The sequence below is a fragment of the Pieris rapae genome, chromosome 11 (genome assembly GCF_905147795.1).
Source record: "Pieris rapae chromosome 11, ilPieRapa1.1, whole genome shotgun sequence".
NCBI classification, from domain to species: domain Eukaryota; kingdom Metazoa; phylum Arthropoda; class Insecta; order Lepidoptera; family Pieridae; genus Pieris; species Pieris rapae.
Genome location: NC_059519.1, coordinates 8,794,450 through 8,815,032, shown reverse-complemented (window position 1 = coordinate 8,815,032; position 20,583 = coordinate 8,794,450). Strand labels below are relative to the sequence as shown.

General features: G+C 30.6%; 1 protein-coding gene across 1 annotated transcript; it reads right to left on the bottom strand.

The window, feature by feature from the left end:
* Positions 1 to 2,063: 2,063 nt before the first annotated feature.
* Positions 2,064 to 4,980, bottom strand: LOC110999207 (bilin-binding protein). Its single transcript, XM_022268150.2, has 4 exons — positions 4,810 to 4,980; positions 3,331 to 3,541; positions 2,915 to 3,016; positions 2,064 to 2,437 (listed from the first exon to the last, which is right to left on the bottom strand). Exons 1-4 carry the CDS (start codon positions 4,915 to 4,917, stop codon positions 2,289 to 2,291), a joined length of 570 nt encoding a protein of 189 aa, XP_022123842.1. The 5' UTR covers positions 4,918 to 4,980; the 3' UTR covers positions 2,064 to 2,288.
* Between the last annotated feature and the right edge of the window lie 15,603 nt (positions 4,981 to 20,583).

The window sequence follows — 20,583 nt, the reverse complement described above, 5'->3', positions numbered from 1 at the left end:
TTGTCCGGGAGATCCGCAGTACCTGCTCCTTCCTCTTAACTGTAATCAACGAAGAGCGGTTCAAATCGACGACCATTCCCTCTCCAAGCTAAATCTCTTGGTTTTGCGTAGATATTATGGGTTACTTTGCATCTTCTCCCACATTTACTATGTTCAGAGGAGTTAATCGAATTAATTGCTCCAGTCCAAACAATTTGTATTAAAAACTTGGCGATTGAAAAGGATTGGCGGAAAGTTTCTTGCCAGTTCTTCTTACCCGCTCTACGCCCTTGACTTGCGAATTGGTTGCAAATGTAAATTTACAATTAATTAAATTTGTTTTGCTTGACGTTCATAAGTGTACATGTTTACCTATATGAATATTTTGATTTGATTTGAATTCCTGCAGCTGAGTTTCATCCTCGGACGTCGAGGCAATATACGAAATTCTCGTAACACGTTGACGTTCGTCGCTAGCGTTTTAAAAGGATTTTTTGCCGCGCGCCACAGTTATGTGAAACCAGCTGCCCAGTTAAGTATTTCCAAACCAATCATCTCTTATCACTTAACATCAGGCGATGCTCTTGCTCGTTTGCCCCCTGTTCTATAAAAAAATCTCACTATGTCTAATAAACTGATAGTGGGAACGTAGGCAAATAGTACAAATAGAAAGAATATGTATAACATTTAATTATTGTACTGTTATATATTTACTGAACGAATTCGATACAAATAATTTGTATTTACCCAAACTTAAATTGTTACTATGTATCCATTTTCGGCTTGAAACTCAAATTCTTGTTACAAAACATATTGATTTTAAATCAACAAAGACATTAATTCATTCGCATTATAACTGATAGTTTTAATTACCGAAAATGATAGCGTAACAGTAGTATATATGTTACATATTTTTTTCCAACAGAGCATAAATAGGATTCTTAGTTCCAAGATAAATTTAGAATTGGGATCTAATGACACTTGTAATTAGTGACTAAAATCGCAAATGCTTTAAAACTCGATTGTTGTTATCCTTGAACAAACCTTAGAGCATTTTTATAAAGTGCATTAGATTTTTTTCTTTTAAATGTCATGTATAATTTCCGCATTGCATAAACATTACATTATATTATTTAATTATATATATACATTATATTATGTTTATGTAGTATTATAATATATAATGTTAAATTTTGTCTTATCTTCTCGTTGATAGTGAAATAAATTTTAAATAAACCCAGATTCAAGATAAATATATGCTACAACTTTGTTGAACTCTCAATCCAAATATTGCGACAACATTCAAAGCATTCGAGTACCCTTGTATAGAAAATCAAAACCCTTTTTATATATTACATACAAGATCCCATATGGTCATACAGGATACATTATGAGTATACGCGGTTTCGATTACAGAACCTGTTAAAACCATACAGAATTCCGTTTTAACATGTGCTAATCACTGACTCAGAATGCATCCAATGTTTAACTCAACTAACGATACAAGAACTACTGTTAATATTTTTAAATCTTTTATAATATAAGTATATTTATTATTATTTTATAAGTGATTTAACTTTATTTTATTCCTTTGTTATAGCATATTAACCTTCGTTTTCGTAAAACTGTTAAATATTTATATGTTATAGTTGAACCTTTTGTATGTGATATGTTGAATTAGACGAATATCGGAAGAATTGGGAATAGCTAGAATAAAGACTCAGAATGCATCCAATATTGAACTCAACTAACGACACAAGAACTACTGTTAATATTTTTAAATCTTTTATAATATACAACAGTTTATAAGTGATTTTACTTTATTTTATTCCTTTGTTATAGCATATTAGCCATCGTTTTCGTAAAACTGTTAAATATGTTATAGTTGAACCTTTTCTGTATATGATATGTTGAATATTTGAGAACTGGCAGTAAATGTAAAATTAGATTAATTTAAATTTTTTTTGACGTTCATAAGTGTACATTATGTTACCTATACGAATAAATGAATTTTGACTTTGACTTTGACTCTGAATCAGACGAATATCGGAAGAATTGGGAATAACTAGAATAAAACAAATGAATGAAGTAAAGGAGCCAATCACATTTATTGCGGAACTGTTTTGTATCTATTTTCTAACTTATACTAATTATCCTCACTGTATACACTACACACTTAATCTTCAACCTCATTACGATGCAGAATAGCAACATCACAGAAGATTAAGTAAGTAATACCTTTGTAATAGCATCAATGTTTCAATTAATTGTGATGGGGGTGAAGATTTAATTATTTTAAGTCTTAACGTCTAGTTGTTGACCTTGCAGGCCGCTTCGGAGAAGTCACTGTATACCAGTTTCTGGGAGTCGACTACTGGGGAGCCGACAAGGTAGTTCTCGACGGCGGTCTTGGCATCACCAGTAAGGACCTTGGATCTGGAGAGCACCCAGACGAAGTCTGCAAAGGAAATATTGGTTAATTGCATTGCAATGGCATTGATAAAAGCAAATTTATTTGCAAATAAAAATACTTGTCAAGGAGTGTGAACATAGACAATTATGTTTTGAATTTACTGAACGATGTTACAATAAAAAATTCGAAATTCAAAGTTTTTGATTTTTGCCCAATTACTGTCACCGTTTTTAACATTTCACCTGTGGGTTGTTTCGCCTTTTTTGATATCTCAATTGAATTAAAATTTGCGAATATAATTGAAAGATACATGCAATTATATAACACTCAGTTATACCGAGAATAAGATGGCAATGGGACTTAATTTATTAACGAGTGTTTGGTAATATAAAGTACAAAAAATCTGTGTCCAGTTACTGTTTGTCATCGTTTATTTGCACTTTATTGTTTTGGTATTGTCTCTACTTTGAGAAATTTAACTAGTATAACGTAAATTTAACTAATAATATTTAGGTATCTTACCTTGGTGTCCTTTCTTGTCCTCGTCGTATTTGCAGTAGTATCCGATGATGTAGTTCTTGTTGTCAGTGGAAAGAATGTTTAATACGTTCTCCCTGGTGACGCCTAGATAAATTAAAAGATTTTTTATCTCAGTTTATTACAATTAACTAATGTTAGGCAAAACTATTAATATTTCGGCAGTCCTAAGTTTTTGCCCCACTTCACAAGGGAACTCATATTTTAATAATAAAAAAAATTACGTTAAGAATTGTTTTAGTAAGTTTTGTTAAAGTTGATAGAATTTATTATTATGTTATAATATATTCCTGCGATTCGTACTATTTTGTGACGTCATTTCTGTACTGAATATACGAAATAAATTTTTTATTTATATACATATTTTATATACATAACTCCTTAACATATTATATACATACCTCCGTATGTCAGCTTGTGGTAGATCTTTCCAATCTTGGAGTCACCAACTGGGTAGGCAGTTCCCTCAATGAAGTACTCCTTGCCTTGGATGACGTGGAAGTTCTTTACTTTGACACTCTTTCCTTCAGGGGTGTACTCAGCCCATCCACACTTTCCGTACTTCTCAATTGAGTTGGGGTACTTCGCGACTTCCCACCATTTTCCATTGTACTGTAATAAAAGTATTCGTGAGTCTCCTAATAAATTTCCTCTTTATACATGATTTAAAGATTTTTTATTAATTTAAAACTTTTTTTTTCATTACAAAAAAAAATATTTTATTTACATGACTTAATATTAATACGTATATACGAGCGAGATACACGTCGCCATTAGCCGTTTCAATTTTAAACTATGATAGAATGATATACTTTATCAAATAAATAGCACTATTTAGTTAATATTTTTTTAACCTAAAGAACTCAAAGAATACATAAATAAATAACAGTTATGATATGATTCTAATTTTGAATTAATATGGCTTATTTAAAGAAATTTAAATACTAAAACAGAAATAACATGAAAATGTAAATTTGGCAACACAAATTCAGAAACCAGTTATTTTTTTTTCTAATTTCGGTACGCTCTCGGTACATCTACGCATAATTTATTAGTGTTTAAATATTTATTCAAATTATGCTGCCAAGTCATTATTTGCTTTGTTTTTTTCCACACAAGCTTATAATGTACTTAACAACTGCTTATAAATTTATTGCCGTTATTATTAACATCTAGAAGTTTTTTCGCCTTAAATTTCAGAAAAAAATTAATTATAAAAAAATATTTAGTATTTTTTAACACTATGAAGTTATTATTTATCTAGTTTTTTACACATTTTAAAATACATAGTATATCTTTTCGCTCTCTGCTTTTAATAATAAAAATTCATGTGTTACATTAGTAAAAATTAAAACGTTTTTACGTTTCACGAAATATGAATCAAATAATATTAAATAGTACTTTTTTTTTAAAATAGTAAGTTATTAAAACATGGTAAGATTTCTTTCAAATACGAATATGAAGCTTTAGCCGAAACGCAGCCCTATAATTATGAATATTATCTTCGATTTTTCGTAGCGACCTTCGTAGGCAACCTAGGCTACGACAAACTTAAAATTACACTTTAACTTTTTCACTCACACATTGTAATTTTTAATACATTGATTAATCAATTTGAAAATTGAACAAATATGGCGAAATTACTAAAAAACACACTGAAATTGATTGTTTATATAAATTTGAAAATCGAACCAACACACTGAAATTGATTCTTTAAATCAATTTGAAAATCGAACAAATATGACTAAATTACTAAAAAAACACACTGAAATTGATTCTTTAAATAAATTTGAAAATCGAACGAACACACTGAAATTGATTCTTTAAATCAATTTGAAAATCGAACAAATAATTAAAGTAAATGAATTTTTAATGCTTACGTTTGACCAGTCGAAGTTGTCGACGGGCTTGACTTCTGGGCAGGCACCGTCGTGGTACACGTTGGCGGACGCGGCCGCTACGAGAGCAAGAACAATCAAGTATTGCATTTTGTTAAGTATTGCGCGATTCTTGAACGGGAGCGAGCGGTTGACTGATTGATTTTGATACAGCGCTATCCTCTTTTATACTCTCGTCGAGCAGAGGTCAGGGCCTACAAACATATTCTAACTTTAGCGTCTTCGGTTGGTTCTAGACATTGATAAGCTTAGATATTTATTCTAAACAATTTGGGTTCGTTGCTAGTTAGATTCATTTTTGGTTTAGACTTAGACAAACATCGCACGTGTGGCACAGATCGTACCGCATTTTTAGTATATTTTTTGGATTTGTGATTGGAATGTGTGTTTTTGAAAAAGTTTTTAATTAGTAATTTTTTATATTTAGAAAATATATAATATATCTGAAATCGTAAGTTTACAGATAATTTAGAGTACAGTATTTTTATGTAGATATTAATCAAATTAGGAAAGTGTATTTTATCAAATGGTTCAATTAATATTAATTTTTTTTATATGGCGTATTTTTATAATATACAAGCTGCCCCGGCGAACTTTGTTCCGCCTTAATGGCAATAAATAAGCAGTTTGTTTTTTTTATTGGAAAAAATACAAAAAAATTAAATACCTACATTAATCATTCATTATTATTTCTGTATTTTAGTACATAGGTTGTTCTTCACTTAAGTACCTTGTGATACACGACATTTTTTGTTTTATTATCAGGCGCAAAAACAAACAACGCTGATGGTCTTCCGACCCGTGAACATGCCACGTATGACCATGGGAAAAACATGAATGTTCTAGATTTAAACCACAAACTTTTAAGGATTGGCCTTGTGATTTGTTGATGGTCATGGCAAATGCAAGACGTATCGGAAATTGAAGTCTTTTAAATTCAAACGGCATATCGGTTGGGATCATCGGGATCCTCGGAATAAGAACTTCCTCACCTTTGAGATTTCCTATCATTATCGTAGCGTAAATTACATTGTTCTTCAATTTTCTAACCACCAAACGCATACCGTTGCAAAACAGTGCAACGGTTGGTTTATGTTTCGAAGCATGATTACTACGGAGCCAACCTTTAGGCGTAAATTGTGCGGTGGTAAGCCAGGCACGTCCAAAGAGTTTAAAAATTCAATTGGATAGTTGGTGGCTTCATCTTCATTTGTGACGCAGTCAATAGATTTGAATGAAGCATTGTTCCAATGATCTTATTTTGAATTATGTAGTTCAGGTCATCTACATCTTTATTCTTAGCCGCTAAAATTGCTCGCTCACTCAACCATTCATTATTTTTGTAGTTAGAAATAATGTTTGGAAACACATTGTTAATAAGTTCGTCTTTTGATTCCATTCATCGACAGGTACTTGACCATTACCGATAGTCAGCAATTGCTCCGAGAAATCTTCAGCAGATGTATCATTAAGCAATGTAACTCTCATGTTTGTTGTCAGCTGCAGTTTCTTCACATAGCGCCATAGGTTTGACGATTTGAGGCAAGTGTTTATTTCGTCGACAGCCGTAGATCTTGGAATTACTGGCAGTATTTGGCGGAAATCGCCAGACAGTAAAATCATTGCTCCTCCAAAACATCTTGAGTCATTGCGTAAATCTTTTAATGTTCGGTTAAGTGCTTCTAATGCACGTCTATGCGCCCAGACGCCCAGCGTCCCAGATGATGATTTTCGATGCCGCTAAAACTTTTGCCATTGTTGAGTGTTTTGCAATATTACACGTTGGTTCTTCAATAGTTTGAAGATTTAACAGTAATTTTAATTCTGAATGAGCCGTACGGCATCCTTCTAACAATGTGACTGCTATTTCAGAAGAAGCAACTGCAACCGCTATGTTGGATCTCGCCCGAACAGTTGCTAAAACTAATGACATGAGGAATGTCTTGCCATTTTCATCATCGTTTACCTTCATTAAAGTATCATAAACTTGCTTTTGTTGGTAATTCAACAGGGTTACATTCGTTTGAACTACTAAATCTAATTCCTGGTGATCATATTCACGTTCCCGCTCCAATACTCGATTAAATGCGTCTTTCGACAACAACAACAAATAGAAACATTAATCATTCTTTGGATGAACTGAATACATACGACCATGTCGAGTTTTATAGTTCTCTTCACTGTTTATACGAATGGGCAATGGCACTATCATTACATTTAATTATTTATTTAATAGAAATATTTTGAATATTGATTTCTTACAAATATCAAATTGTCATATATACGTCATTACATAGCTGTCATTATACGTCAATTACATAGCTATCATTTGCGTTTTATTATTCTTTTTTGTTATACCACGTTTTATAGTGACTGACGTTTCATGTCAAGTCCCACGGGAACGCTGCCGAACGGGATAAAAAGTATCCTATGTCCGTCTCCTGGCTCTAAGCTACCTCCATTCCAATTTTCACCCAAATCTGTTCTTCCGTTCTTGAGTTATAAGTGGTGTAACTAACACGACTTTCTTTTATATATATAGATTATTTGCAAAAATATAGCTAGGAATTCTTGTCAGGACTTTATCTAAATTCCTTAAAGAGAATGCATGTGATTAATGGTAGTAATAAAAACTTTGTTTTTTGTAGTCGCAACATCCTTTGACATTCTTACATGTTTTATAGAAACAATTTTTTTTGCAACATAATTGATATAAAAACATCGTTATTTAAAAAAAACCATTAGCATATTTTTTTCTTAATTTCATATATTCTTATTTAGAGAACAGGAAAATAAATTTTGACATTCATTTAATCGGGTAATTAGTATTCGTCCGCGTTTCAAATGTGTAAATATCAAGTGGAAACATATGTGTGTGACAAATACACAACAGAATTTACAAGTGACGATCACAATCCACGTAAATAACTATAACTCGGGTTAGATTTTTAAACACTCTGGTAAGTTAGTAGTTGAAAATAAAATGTGTTTTTTATGTTTTTATATCTTTACAAAAATAATCACTATTTTAGTTTCTTTAACTTAATGCTATAAAGTCAAGATTTTTTTTGTCTGAACTTGTTGATTTCAGAACCTAGATAAATTTTATTTTGCGTTAAATCCATTTATTAAGAGAAAACTTTAAATCCCGCTACGAATACTTTAACGCAGATTACAAAGCCAGACGTTCATTATCAATTACATAATTTTAACGGCCGCATTTTTAAACGTATCCTAACGTGTGTAAATTATAATTAAACCATAAAAAATACATGTAATAATTTTAAATATCATTTTTTTAATTTCCACTTAATCAAAGATTAATACAGGTCGGCTTATCAGGATTAAACGAGAGAATGACCGAACAGGTTATTTACTTGCACCTAGCTATCTCTATAAGCTGAAGAGAAAGTACGAATTGAAAATACAGGTATTAAAACCGTTAATTTCAAAATATCAGATTGATTTATAGAATAGTACCAAAGAAATTAAACAGTTAAATTATATTGTTATATTTAAAAATAATGCACAAAATATATGTATGTGAGAATAAGCATGTAAACATCACAGTTTTTGCATTTATTATTAAACTTAGGATCTGTTTCACAATGTCCGGATAAGTTCCAAATAAGCTATTTATTACTTATTGGTAGGATAAACACAATTTTTTCGTTTCACCACTGTCAGTTAGCGCTATTCGTCATGAAATGCAAATTATCTTATTCGGAACTTTTATCTTTGAAATAATTTAATTGTTCCATAGCTATTTGGTACTTTTAACAAACATTGTGAAACAGGCCCTAAGTCAAATGTGTAAAAACGAAATGGAGTTGTATTTTTTAATAAATATTTATTTGTCTTTGTACCTATATTAACTTTAGGTTTATTTTCACCACGCAGTAATAAACATAATAATATTTGAAAAGTAATTAATCGAAAATAATAAGCCATAAAAATATTTAGTTTAAGTAATCTATATCTTTTGTCTTATACATACGTTATTACTTAAATGTGTTATATTATATTGTATTATTAACGGAGATAGATATGTGACAAAGAATATTGTAACTAAATTAGTGCACACTGTTTCATGTTGAAATTATTTGTCTTCGCTTTTGTTTTCTGATTGCTCTCTTTTGTGATGGGTCATATCAAAATAAATGAAGCATAAGTGAAATTATAATGGAAACTGTCTATAGAATTTATGCATGCAATTGTAAATTAATATAATAAACAATTTACCTGATATCCTCTGGTTTTTTTTTAAATTATTTTACATACATTACGATAGAAGAGTGAGTGTAGTAATATCAAAGATAATGAGATATCAGAGTACATATAAATCCCATGGGGTCGTCGACCTTACTTTCGTTACTTCCTGAAAATGAATTTTAGGCAATGATTAATACATTAATGGTCGGCCGAAATATATTTCGCTGTAAATAAAAATTCTTATCATTACAATCCAATACGACTCTGATTTTATTTACTTTTTTACTTTTTTACTTCTGATGATTATTTTTCATCTTTGATCATTTTTCTTTTATGTTCAGTTTACATGTCGTTTTTGGTTCTAAGACATGTCAGTTTCTTCAAGATTACTAGACCTGAACCATGCGCCACTGCTAACATTTATATAAGAAGTATAATAAATTCCCAAATCAGTACCTCTTAAGATAATCAAGACATATAATAACGAGTTATAAAACCTCTTTTTACTAGGAAAAGCGACTGAGGCACAATTAATGTATCAAGTAAAACAGTTAAGTGAAGTGAAAACTGTTTAACTTAGTGCGGTTTCCTTACATCGGATCATGTTTGCGGGTTATTTCAGGTTTATAAGTTCAGTGTCTCGTAACATCGGCCGTTCACCTGAGTTGATAAATGATAAGCACTAATACTACAAAAAATAGAAAGCTCCCGAGAATAACGAGATTAATCGTAAAGCTTTGGTATCGACATAACATTTGACATCAAACGTAAAATGAAATTTGTCTGTACGGTTAAATGGGTTTGTTTTACAGTTTTTTAATGGATGAGTATGATGTACTTTCATCATGAAAATAAGATTGTGTGATCTGAGTAGGTATTTATTTTTGATAATTTTTTAGTTATATTTTTTTTATATAGAACTGGGGGCAAACGGGCAGGAGGCTCATCTGATATATCTATAAGTGATACCGCCGCCCATGGACACTCTCAATGCCAGATTTTTAATATTTTAAATAATTTGAGTTTTTATGCCTTTTTATCAGCTATCATAACCACTTTTGCGTGCCAAAAAGGCCTCAGTCATTTAAACTTACGCTATCAATGACATGATATTATATATGCTATTTATATTGGCATTTTATTTTTTATCATTTCCATTTGGACGGTCAAGTCAACCTTAAATCTAATACTAGTATAGGTTTGAAGTTCAATACTCAAGCAATTCTAATAAGACATTTACGTATAAGGTTAGTACTTATTGCATATTACATTTATGCTCATTTTAGCCTACTTAGTTAAGTTATAGCAATTCCAAGGTATTGGGTTTGAATACGAAACAAAAACTGTTGAAGTGAATCTTCTTTATCGACGTATGGGAGAAATTTTGTAAGAAAACGTCACGTTTTTCGCTTACGCGCCGCGCCATGTTGCTTTTTTATCGAAGTTTAGTATAGTGACGTAAAGAATATAATGTAATATATGATGATAATAAAAACAATATATTAGTTTTGAAGATTGGTTAGAAATAAGAATAACAATATATGTATTAATTTGAAAGTGATAAAATAAAAAGACTTGTTCAAATTTAAGTGAATTTACAAGAAAAGTGAGAGTGATTATACATTTCGTTTTATAAATTCAATACGTATGAGCATGATTTTAATATTTATTTGAAGTTAACCTCACTATTTGATTGTAAGTATCAGTAAATGTATATAAATCTGTTAAAATTAGCAAGTATTAATAAATATGACTGAAAAAAATGTTATTCTTAGGGCGTAAGCCTTATCTACCCCATTTTCGTGAAGTTGCAAATAGTAGAAAAATGATATTATGTCGTAAAGTAGTTTCACTTCTTACCTGTGAACTCTAGTACACACACATATTTTTTTTTCGTTTGGAAAATCACGCGGCAATAGTGTTAGTTTCTGTGTATTAAGTGTTATTTTGGATAAATTAACACTTAATACATTTAATTTGATCTCAGTTTGATAAATTCTCATATGAATCATATTCTTTAAAAGAAACATGATGTATGATAAAATAAATACATAAATCAGGATAATTACTCCTTTTCAACAGGGTTTCAAGTTTAATCTCAAATGTATATTTTCTCTTTTTAATTCTCCGGCTTCGAATCCAGTACCTTCTTTACCATTGTGCTGGTAATTAATTTTTATGAGCAATTAGCCATGTCCATGTTGTTAATTTATCTGCATAGCTACATTAACTGCATAGCAATGCTAATTTCATGCATTTTTATTCATTAGATTGATAAGTGGTGTATAGAGCCTTATTAAGCACAACTCAAGGCTAATGATGCTTTGGAAACATTCTTAAGTACATTATGTAACGAGTTAATCAGATGGAAAATATAAAGCAAACATATAAAGTGGAGATTTCAGCAACATCGGTTTGGTTTTCGTTGGAGTTGCCCCTCTTGGGTATTTACGCCTGAACCCAGTAATTAACCCACAATCTCAGATTGAAAACTAAAATTCAAGACCATGACATTCGATAGATCTTCTATCTGCATCCCAATAACCAAACCCTACGAAGACAATCCATTTTTGGCGACGTATAGAATGCAATCTCTTCGCTCTTTACACTCATATTTGATAATTAATATAAACCTAATAAAGTAACTAAAACCATACAATTAATAGTAACATATACATGTCTATGTTTAAAACGTATCAAATAGCTTTTTAATTATTTTAAGAACTGGGGTAAGTTAAAATCTTACGATAGGCACAGATATTGGCACAGTCGAACTGTCATTTTCATACAAAGGTCTATCCACATACACCGATCCGACCAACCATGGATAGCTTGTAACGAAACATGGCTATTACAATCCGTCGAATGGTTATTGGCACACTTTTATCAATATTCGGATTAAGATGTCTATCTCAGATTATTTAAAAATGGATTGAGTTAGGTTATTGGGTGTGGGCGTAAGCCTGCTTCTCCCTGTCATGGCATCGGCATGCTGCCAAAATTAAAGCGTACAGTGATCCAATTAAAACATTTTATTTTTGTTGACATACAGTTATGATTTCATGTATGGCTGTGGTTAAGAAAACAAAATAGTCTTGTTAATAAATAAACTAATATACTTCTCTTATAAAAGCTAGACAAGCCTTATGTAGATATACACCTTTAAAAGGTAAAAAGACGGTAAAATTGTGTAGAATTATTTGTGATTTAATTTTTTTTACTATGAAAAAGGATTTTAAATTCATTCGTAAAAAAATACACTACCTAAGTATAAAATTATGTAGATTATTGTTTACGAGCATATAGTTTAATTATATTAAAATAACGAACATAAATCTTTTCCCTAACAACTATCTTGTTTTGAATAAAAACACATATCAATTATTTATACCGTTGCTAATGAAGTATTATTCAACGGAAAATAATTATGTGATTACGATTGTTTGTTTCGAAATCTAATTCTAATTTAAAGGCCTAATACATGTTAGGCCTTTAAGACATGTTAGGCCTTTAAGACATGTTAGGCTATACACAATTTATTAATATACTGCTCAACAAGTGACGGGGTTTTTTCGTAATAAGAAGCCGTAGCCAACAAAAGACAACACTTAATACATTTTGTAGAAATTTAATAGAATTTAAACCATTCTGGAATAAGAAGAGGTTTTGTCATAATATCTATCAAAACAACATATTATTTTCATAGAAATTTAATAAGCTTGTTGTTTATGTCATAACAATTAAGTTATTACATTTATTTATAGTTCACCGATTACATCGTGATTCATCGAAAAACACTTGAGACGAGATTATTCTGATATTTTCTTTTTCGGTTCTAAAAAAACAGATTCATTTAAAATATCCCAGAGTTGTCTTAGACGTTATCAGAGAAACTATTTATTCGCGTCCAAAACACTTTACTTGTATATTGACAAAAAATTTACAATTTTTTATTACATCGTAATACAATATCAATTCTTGCAAATTGCTCATGTGTCTACACTGCATTATTTTTGTGTATTTTTTAATACTTTTCTGTTTCGTTTTATTCTTATTCTTAACACTTTTGTCAAGAATTAAAAATATATTACAGTTAGCTCTGCGTTTACACCGGCCGTAACTTTAGAATTACTAATTAATGGCAAAATTATGGGTGACAACATTCTCTATCTCAATGTAGGCCTAATGTTAGGATAGCCTTTTTGGGGTTAGATTAACAGTTAGTACTAAACGCTAAGTCTTGATTACGCTCTAATATATTTTATACACTGCATTATTTCTGTGTATTTTTTATACTTTGTTGCATAAGTTTTGAGTTGTTGCTTCTCAGTTCTGTTAAGTAGAAAAATATATTATTTTTATGTTCAAGGAATTTAACTTAAATACTAACCTATTCCTGTAAAATATAAGTAACTGTTAATTAATCCACTGTAACATATTCTAGACCGAGGAGTGATAGAATTGAGATTGACAGCATAGCATACTTTATTTTTAGGCATATATATGCAAAACAGCGTTTAGCATTTTTATACAATTATTTGATTTAATGTGATGTTTTTTCTCTACGCTATTCTCATAGCAACTAAATTAAATGTAATAGACGATAGACAAAAAATCTAATAAAAAATATATTTAATTAAATATAAAAATAATTTAACAGATGTCTGTTTTAGAATTTAAAGTAAATTTGCAAAATGTTGTGCAATCGTAGTACCAAGCGGGTTTTGTTTATATCTAGTGATACGGGTATAAAAAGTTGTTGGTCAATTCGCCTTGATATTAAATAACCATATCTTTGTGATACTTTGTTGAGGGATGGTAGTATTAGACATCTATTATTTTACCCGGTAGACTTTCTTGTGTAAAAAGATTTGGAATGTGGCAGTTTTATGACATAACAAAGAGATAGACGGGTCTCTTTGACGTTAGGAACACACCTACATTGCTTCATTGCTTAGACAACAGTGAGTGCTTGTAATTTAATATGAACTGTATCACATAGCAATAAAGTTCAAATTATATATTATACATAATCGTTTTCTTATTATACAGATCTAAGCAAACGTTACAGTTGCTTGAACGAAGTAGTAAGTATTTTGTTTTGGCCAATATTAAGTATATAACAAGCAATTATGGAAGTAATCAGTCACCCCATTTTTTTTTCTCTGCGGTAATTTGCAATCAGCCCTAAGGCTATGAGCGAATTTGTTCTGTGGTGCTGTCATGTGGAGTGACTTCCCATTGGAAGCGTCTAATCTTCTGCCTAGAGCTACTGCCGGTCTTCTAGCTCTAGAATATGGTGACGTCTACACCCCAATTTGGGTATTAATAATTCTTATTAAAAACACCGACACTCAAAAAAACAATACCAAAAGTATTTTACTACAATACTGGCACTTTCAGTGAAGCTTTTGTCAGTTCCATCAATGGACTGTTAAAAGGTGCGTCAATACACGAAATTCTTTTCTTATTCTTCTCTACGTCAATACGCGAGAGAATTTCTTAGGAATATTTGTAAGCGTCCACTGAGAGGCCTTATATTGTTTTGATTTCATAATCATTGTTATGCTTATTACTTGATTGTATTTAAATAGTGGAAGTTTCCTCTGCGTACACTGATTGTAACTTCTTTAATGGCAAAGTTATGGCTGACAGCATTCTAGCTCTTTAACAATGTAGGCAAAGCTTATTAAGGTTTGACTCACAGTTAATACTAAACGCTAAATATTAATCATCCTTAAAGGAACATCATCTAAAAAAATGTTGATAGGAGAGGTGGAGAGTTACTCGTATTTGCCAATTTCTCTTGTCTGTCCTTTGAGATCTTGAAGTAAATTATATATTGTACATTTGCAATATTTTTTTATTAGCATGCCTAAGTGTACATTAAACTATTACATAATTAATTATATGTTATAATATTGTTTATATTTTTGAAGAGATGACAGTCATTTGGCTCGCCTGAAGATGCTGTCCAGAAATCAAATCACTGATGGAAGAGGTGTTCCACTCGTTTGCTAATTTTATTAAAAATTATCCAAATTGTGTAGTGCAGCACCTGGAGATGTGGACAATATAGGGGTGAAACTACAGCGTCCTTCTAGATGAGCGTTGTTTGAAATATATCGGGTTCTATAAAATATATCTGTAATCTTTAGAGGCAGACAACTGTTTAGCTGTCTGCCACGCCATTTGTCGTTCAAGATATATAGATTATAATTCCTATAACTATAAATTGTGTATTGTATAAATATATTATGTCGCTAAGGGCATAAAAGTAACGGAGAGGAATTTAAAGGAAATAATGTTAATAGGATATAATTTAAAATAAGAGCAATCTTTTTGGGATTTGCTGTAATGGTCATACAAAAAGTAGTTAAAAGAAATAGTTAGTAGTGTTTTATGATCCGAGTTACCAATACCATTTACGTAAGCTATTAAATACCTCCGACTACTACAAAGTCGGGGAATTATCTAGAAAATATTTATAAATATATGTATATATATATAATATCTTTGTTTTTTATGAGAAACTGAATTACGCATTTGGAATGTTTGTCGGATTATACTATCGAGGTTTTAACACAATACAATTATTACCAAAAATTATAGATCGTATTGATACATAAATTATTAAATTGGGCCTTGATATTAAAAATATTTCGAAATTCTAGGTCACCGCATTTTGGAAAGTAGTTTTGAAAATTTTCAACCATTTTGTATTTCGACCTCGCACCTACTTATAAGTGTAAAATTTGTCGCATAGACACGTTGATGCAAAAACTGGTCGCGAATGTATGTACATATAATAAAAATTAAGCACATAATAATTCTCTTAAGAGAAAAAAATGTTGTACCTACCAGGAAGAATCCGGGACCTTGAAAGCCTACAGGAACTAATGTAAATCTCGTTCATACGCTCACTTTACTCAACGCTAAAAACCGTAAGCGGCTAGACAATGTATTAACTATGGACGTTTGCTAAGGTGAAATTCTCAATTAATGATATTTATATTGTTTTTACCCCTATGTAAATGTTTGAATCTTTTTGTAGGTAATATGTATTCCATCTGTGGCTATATTTTTAGTGTCTTGTTTGTTATTAAGTATAAATTTTATTCGCTGTAGGATTACGAAATAAATAATTACTACAAATTATCCTCCTTTCTCCTCCTCCCTAATTTCCTATTGATACCCTCTAGCATCGAGAGTGTACATTATAAGGTATCACTTAACATCAAGTCAGCCCGTTTGCCCCATATAAAAAAAAATATTTGTGTGTGCAATAGTTTTACGTATTTCTAATATTGTGAACAAAGGCTGTTTTCTTTCTATACTCAATTAACGCTGGTGCGATAAGAAAAATATCTTGCAGTCTTATACCCAAATATTGATTGTTTTATATGATGTCAACAATTGAGAAACTTTTTTTTTTATAGAACAGGGGGCAAACGGGCAGGAGGCTCACCTGATGTTAAGTGATACCGCCGCCCATGGACACTCTCAATGCCAGAGGGCTTTTTTGATTTGATTGAAAGGACATTGCACATGGTTCCGTATTTATTTAGATGCAGTCAAAGTATCTCAAATATATTATTAGAGAATCATTCGTGTCAAATTCATGCGGTTTTTAATACAGATTTTAATTATAAAATTGGTACTATTATTCTTTTCCTTATGCATGATAATACAGTGATAGCAAGGGAATCTTATTAATCTATCTACTATCTCTTTTTATCGCTGAACTAATTCGAGAGATAGAGATAAGAGTTACGTTTTTCAATTATTTACGTAATGTCGAGCTCTTTCCCACATCATTATTTATTTTTAAATAAATAAAATGGGTCCCTAAAACACATTAAAAATCAAAACGAGTGGCTTTAATGTAAGTGGCACCGTTTAATTTGCTAAAATATTTCTTTTTTATCTCATAACACGAAAGCAATCGTAAGCCTTTTTTTTATTTGGGCCACTCGGCCGCGTTTGTATATAATGTGATAAATTAATAAATAGTATCTAATTAAGGTTACAGTTTTCATCAATATCTTTATTTAAAACTGTATTTTTCAAACAATGGAGCGGACACAAAAAATTTAGCGAAATTATGTAACACCAATATACTATCAGCAGTGATCAACAAATTTACAATATTCAGCCATTCACTGGCTCAATATGTCATATACGCATATATATTGCGTCTAATAAGTGTCTCGCCCACAAATTTCATTAAAGTAAATTTTTTCGAGTAATTTAATCTAGAAACAAGAGCAATACATTTCGTGCTTTTTGACGAATTATACTTGACAATGAAGATGACTATATCTAATATATACCAGTATCTTGGGAACCTTGCCTAAAGGGACTCCATTTAATGATATTTTTTAATTTTTAAATTTTAAGGTTAGTTATTAGGTATATTTTTATGTATAATATAGTGATATTTTAAATGTGTGAGTATGTATCAAAAAGTGTGTTATTACACACACCGTAACGTACATATCCTCACTTTTACACCATCGCATAACACAGCCAGATTAGATATACACAATTAATTCAAACACATGCTAAGGAAGAAGGTGAAGATCAGGGAAGAAGGTGGCTCTTTCGTGCTTTTGAAGTAACTTAAAACAAAAATAGTTTTGTAATGAAACGAGTTCGTATGGGCCTAATAGAATCTAGACAAATAAACTTTTTTCACAGAAACAACCGAATGATGATAATCATTGATAGGTCTTAAAATTCAATTTGCTACAGATAACATTCCTGTTGTTTTTATATTATCAGTGATTAAATAGATAATGAGCACTTGTACAGTGAATAATTCTTAAACCACACCCTGTTAAAATACATGCAATTTTAATTATATTGTTCACGAACAAAATTGTCATAAAGAATCATCGTTTTCCTGCAAATTATAGAAAAAATAACTATATGTTGTGTAACTGACGTACAAAATTTACATTGCAATTAAAAGGCTGAGATGTTCTTACATTTGCTTATATTCTGTAACATTTTCCACCATAATTAATAAGAATAGGACGTGTATTTTACAAGGCCCTACTTCTTCGGATTTAATACGAATAAAAAACTTAATATTACATGTGATGAAAATATCAACTGTTATAGGTTCACTAGACTTGATAAATTTTGGAAGAGATCTGTTATGAAAAACTCTGAGCTATTAATACATCTTTACATTCGTAACATTCATTACACTCTCATAACACATGTTATCGATACGTGAACTGCGTAAAACATTGTCATTGATATTTGCATTTCAATAAACAACCAAAGAGAACCGCCAAATCACTATTTTCTTTGTCGGAGATAAAAAAACATGTGACCTAAGTATCTTGGGCTATCAATATTTGTTTAACAATGCTCTTTAATTATAATTTACGGATTTCGATAGGCACTGTTTTTTTTTATAGAACAGGGGGCAAACGGGCAGGAGGCTCACCTGATGTTATGTGATACCGCCGCCCATGGACACTCTCAATGCCAGAGGTCTCGCGAGTGCGTTGCCGGCCCTTTAAGAATTGGTACGCTCTTTTCTTGAAGGACCCTAAGTCGAATTAGTTCGGAAATACTTTAGTCGGCAGCTGGTTCCGCAAAGAACCTTTTGACTTTTTAATTATATTGCAAGATAAATTCGTATAGCATTGATACACTATACTACAGATAACACAGTTTTAAAATGAGTTAGCAACAAAATAACGGTCCACGCGCGAATGTTCGGTTTGACAGGTCTTTAATTATCACAGCTGTGACTGCGGGGATCATTTTTTATTGAATAATTTAATATACGATATGTGCAGCAAGATTATTATAAACAAAATGATGGTACCGATTATTTGCTTAATATTGTCCACAGCACTTTATAATTACACTTTTAATAGTATTTCACGAGGATTATTCATATTTTTAATACATATTAGTAATGTAATGAAATTAAGATTACTTGTTATTATTTTACAAATTTATTATTTAAATCACGTTTATTTTTAAATAATATTTATATTCAATTTAGAAGCTACTTTATTTTGATGATTGTACTTGATTCACGATGTAACGAATTTATGATGATATGTTATTACTTTACAATTTTATTATGTTTATATTTAATATTTATAATTTACAGTATAGATTATTTGATGATTGTATTTGTTTAATATGTTTTACTCGATGTAAGTTAGTTGATTGATTCGATACCGACAGTTACAAACATAATGAAGGGTAGTCTTGATACGATCTAAAATAAGTGAGGTTATTCGGACCGATCCGATTGATAAGGACGGACGTTAAATTGTAAGCTGTGTGGTTTTTAAGAATAAGAAGTGTTGGAAATATACTTAATTATTGTTGTAACAAAGCAGGCGTTTATTATTATACACCGAGAATCGAATAGGGCGAATTCATCACAGTATGGAGAGTTTAATGCACTTAACTAACGAATCGAGTAATCTATTTTTTTTAAGATATATTTTTCTAATGGGGTTTTTTAAACAAAACAAACAATTATTTAACAAGTACATAAGTATGGAAAGAAATAAAGGTATGTACACAAAAGTTTATATGTACCTTGAGAGGAAGATGAGGACTCTTATTTAATATGGATATTTTGAGACAGGTTTACAGAATCTCTTATAAAGAAACTCTTAAACTCTTTATCTCTTCAATCCGATAAATACTGTTTTCTTTAAAAGACACTACTATGAATCTCTTATAAATAAATAACATGTTAATATTTATTCATTACTGAAATTGTGGCTTACAATACATTAAATATTCAAAATATATACAAGTTTCCTGTATAAATTCTTCGGTATAAAAGTAAAACAGTCTTTAATTCAATTAAAATATTAATAATGTATTAAGAGGCCAATTAACACGTCCAACCAAAATACCTTGTCATGAATAATTAATAAGAAATCAGGTATATTTTTATACAAGTTTAAAATTTTATTCCGACCTCTGCAAATATGCGGGTAGTGTTAATATTTCCTCGAATATAACTGAGTAAACTTTTGAGAGAGTTCTCTAACATCTGGGGACCCATCATTATAAACTTCTAAAACAATGTTTCCGCATAAAATTGTACAAGAAAATATAACCTTCCAAATTCTACGCAAACACACCAATTATTATGATTAGGATTAGGAATTATGATTAGCAAGGGAAAAATTAAACACGCAACCTCAAATAAATAAGAAAAACTAAGTACTAAAAATCAATTTACATTATAAAAAAATAAAATCAATTTACATAATAAATAACAGAACTTTTGTCAGGTTTCTCAACGGATAGTAAAAAATATTCGTTAACTAAAGTAATACACTGAAAAATATCATGTAATCATGTTTACTTTGTGGTAACGGTAAACAGCCAGATACACAATCGAGACACATAGTAATGTGACCAAAGTGAAAATAGATAAATAAAGATTTTTCTCGTATGAAATGTATTTAGGTTGAAACCTTTATGATTTTTTTTCAACTACTTACTGTATTATAAATTTAAACAGATGCTCTTTTGCTTTTTCTA